The 3,410-nt window shown below is 29.0% G+C and overlaps 1 protein-coding gene across 1 annotated transcript; it reads right to left on the bottom strand.

Annotated features, from left to right (window-relative positions):
* Window positions 1-785: 785 nt before the first annotated feature.
* On the bottom strand, window positions 786-2,321 carry LOC127129175 (aspartic proteinase CDR1-like). The gene has a single exon (XM_051058455.1). The coding sequence runs from the start codon at window positions 2,301-2,303 to the stop codon at window positions 978-980; it is 1,326 nt and encodes a 441-aa protein (XP_050914412.1). The 5' UTR covers window positions 2,304-2,321; the 3' UTR covers window positions 786-977.
* Between the last annotated feature and the right edge of the window lie 1,089 nt (window positions 2,322-3,410).

The following is a 3,410-nucleotide window of genomic DNA, read 5'->3' as shown; positions in this document are numbered from 1 at the left end:
TCATTTTATTTCATTTTCTAACATCAGAGAGTGAAAAGCCTTTTTTTGAGATACATATCCAAAAGAGAGTTTATCCACCATATTTGTTGGTGAGAGTTGTAATAATCATTGTGTTATTATTCATTTTAAACAGGAGATATACTTGTTGTTCCATTGTTATTGTTATATAGTTATTATAGTGGGAAAGTTTGATCCAGGGATAATCATTTATCCGCCGACCTTGTTTTAGGCGTTTGTTTTTGTGTTACCTTTCCCAACAGTATAAGTTTGAAGCATAACGAAAAATTCAATATACCTTTGTTGAACAAGTTGCATTGGGGTATTCTTAATGAGGAAAATCTCATTTCACCTTATAAAAATAATAATTTTCTATTGCTGAAATGTAATTTTTAATAATTTTAATAGTTCATGATAGGATTGCATGGGTAGTGAAAGGAGTTAAAAAATGACTTAAAATTAGTTAATGATAAAAGAAATTATAGAAACGCATAAATATGTAAGAATTTAGTGGTGTTTGTGGTATGAATTATTATTTAATATTTAACTTATAATTTTTAATGACAAAATAATTATTAATGATAAGATGAATATCATTGGAGTACAAAAAGGGTAATCATAAAGTAAGGAGTATTAAACATGTTACCTCAAAGGAAAGATATAACAAACACACAAATTAAAAAGAAAAAACAACTAAAAACTCACAAGGATCACACAGATAAAACGCTTAATCATGAACTTGAAAACCTTCAATATAAGACCTCACACTACCATGACCACCTTCAATATATCTAAATTATAAGTCTTTTTATTAATAAAATAACATTCATTAGACATTTTTTTTTATCGTTTATGATAATTGTTGGACACGCAGAAATAATATGCTAAAAATAATGACCGAATACAAACTTGAATTAACCTTTATTACACACACAAACTGAAACTCAAAGAAGAATGAAAACAATGTCTACGAGAATCGTCTACTCTTTAGAACAATCAGTAGGCTTAAACGACACCTTCTTTGCTTCAAGATCGTACCCAACCAAGAAATTTTGTTGCGCCAAATTTCCAAAGATTGAAAGATCTTGAGAGGCTTGAAACGCAAGGCAAGCAATTCCATCAGAAATTTGAACAAAAGTACTAATAGGTTGCAACACAACATCTGCACCTTCGAAGTGCGCGGTGATTACAGGAAAATCAGGTTCTTCCGATGTGAGAGTATAGCAAAGGCTAAATACATTATCAGGATCGTCAACACGCTCGAGTTTCACCACTTTTGCGATTTCTGACTCCACCTCAGAATAGATGTCGGTCGGTAGAAGCGTCAATGTTGTACCAGAATCAATGATGATGTTACCCTCACCACCCTCACCAGCAGCATTAGTTGATGATGATGATGCGAATTCAACTCTTTTGGATCCGATGGAAAATGATTCTAATGTCAGATAGTAGAAGATATCGGAGTTCTTGGTAATAATAGGAGTTGAAACAACACCAGTACCAGAAACAATTGCAGCATCTCCAAAATTGAGTTTGCTCGTAGCATTTGAAAAACCTGATGTGAGCGATGATGGTGGTAAACAATAAGAGAATTTTCCACCAATTGAGGATCCTAGTTGTGTTATGAAAGACACTGGTCCACCGCCGAGGCCAACTATACCGGAGCTTCGGCCCTTAAATGAAACAGTGTTGTCCGTTCCACATCCTATCACGGTTTTAGGAAATGAAACGGAAGCGCCAGTGGTGGATTCTAGTGTAAGAGTATCAACACTAAGATCGCCTTCTGAATGTGATCCATCACCATATGAAATAGTATATTCACAATTGTTTTGTCCGTCGCATTTCGAAGCTCTCACTGATTCACATACCTCGGATGAACAAGGAATGTTTTTGTAAGTAGACGATTTTGCTGGGTTAAACTTGGGAGTGGTTTGGTTGAAACATGTTTCACAAGGCTCACATTGAAGCCAAGCAATGTCACTACCGGTATCAGCTATACCGACTAGCTTAAATGGTGGAGTACCAACCGAATAGGTCATGAGATATCCACCGCCATCGGGGAGTATGGTTGATTGTGGTGTATCTTTTGCTGCATTTTTAGAGATATGATTGACACGATTAATTGAACGACGAGCGGCATCGATAATACTTTGGTATTTGTTTTGGTTAGGTTGAAAGAATGGTGATTTTTCAGAATCACGGTGGATGAGTTCAACACTAAAACCATTGTTGAACGCATGAGAAAAAGAAACAATGAAACTAAAAAGACAAAAGAAAAATAAAGTTTGAAAGTTATGTGAACTCATTTTTGATATGGATGAGTTTGATGGGAATGTTTTGATGCAACTATGATGTTTTTAGGCCTTTTATAGAGTGTAGGAGAATGTACATGGACACATAATTAAAAACACATAAATAGAAAATGTCAAGATATAGTAAAAAAAATTATGATTATTTAACTATCTTTCATAAAGGATTAAATAAAAATGGTAAGGATTAAATAAAGGAGTAGAATCATATCTGATAGAATCAATTTGGTGGAATTTCCATTTGATGCTATTATATTTTATGGTATTATTAATGATTTGTTTCTTTATTGAACATTCTATTGATGATTTGTTGAAAGTTGAAATCAAACAACAAATATTCTATTATTATTGTTATTATTATCATATATTTAAATTATGTAAGTGATTCTATTGTACTATATCATGTCTAAATACATAAAAAAAGAAGAAGATAAGTGATGAATCTTTAAACCATGTATGTGAATGTAAGTACAATATGTTAAACAAATATAATAGTAAAAAAAAATTATGATGGTTCATAATATCTTTTTTAACATAAATATATTTTTCTTTTAATGTAATTACTAGTGGGGATCCATTCCTTAAATTTCTTTATTTTTAGAATATTTTAATAATTATCATGCATCATTGCCAGCTTATATAACTGTTTGAAATATTTAATTAAGACAATAACTGTATTTTTTTAAATATAGGATGAGATTTGTTGGCATGAGATTTCTCCAATTTATAAAAGTTTATTAATATTTAAAAGTATATCAATTTTAATGAATTATTGAGATGAATGAATTTTGAGAGACTTTATAATAAAAACTATATATATATATATATATATATATATATATATATATATATATATATATATATATATATATATATATATATATATATATATATTGAATCATGATAAAAGAAAATTTTTTAGAAGTTGAACAAATTTGACTGAAAATATATATATATATATATATATATATATATATATATATATATATATATATATATATATATATATATATATATATATATATATATATATATATATATATATATATATATATATATATATATATATATATATATATATATATATATATATATATATATATA

Source organism: Lathyrus oleraceus, chromosome 3 (assembly GCF_024323335.1).
Source record: "Lathyrus oleraceus cultivar Zhongwan6 chromosome 3, CAAS_Psat_ZW6_1.0, whole genome shotgun sequence".
NCBI lineage: Eukaryota > Viridiplantae > Streptophyta > Magnoliopsida > Fabales > Fabaceae > Lathyrus > Lathyrus oleraceus.
The sequence above is the reverse complement of the archived record's forward strand: the minus strand, read 5'-3'. Positions and strand labels throughout refer to the sequence as shown.

Coding starts and splice junctions, on each gene's coding strand:
- LOC127129175 (XM_051058455.1), bottom strand. CDS start 2,303: ATGAGTTCACATAACTTTCAAACTTTATTTTTCTTTTGTCTTTTTAGT.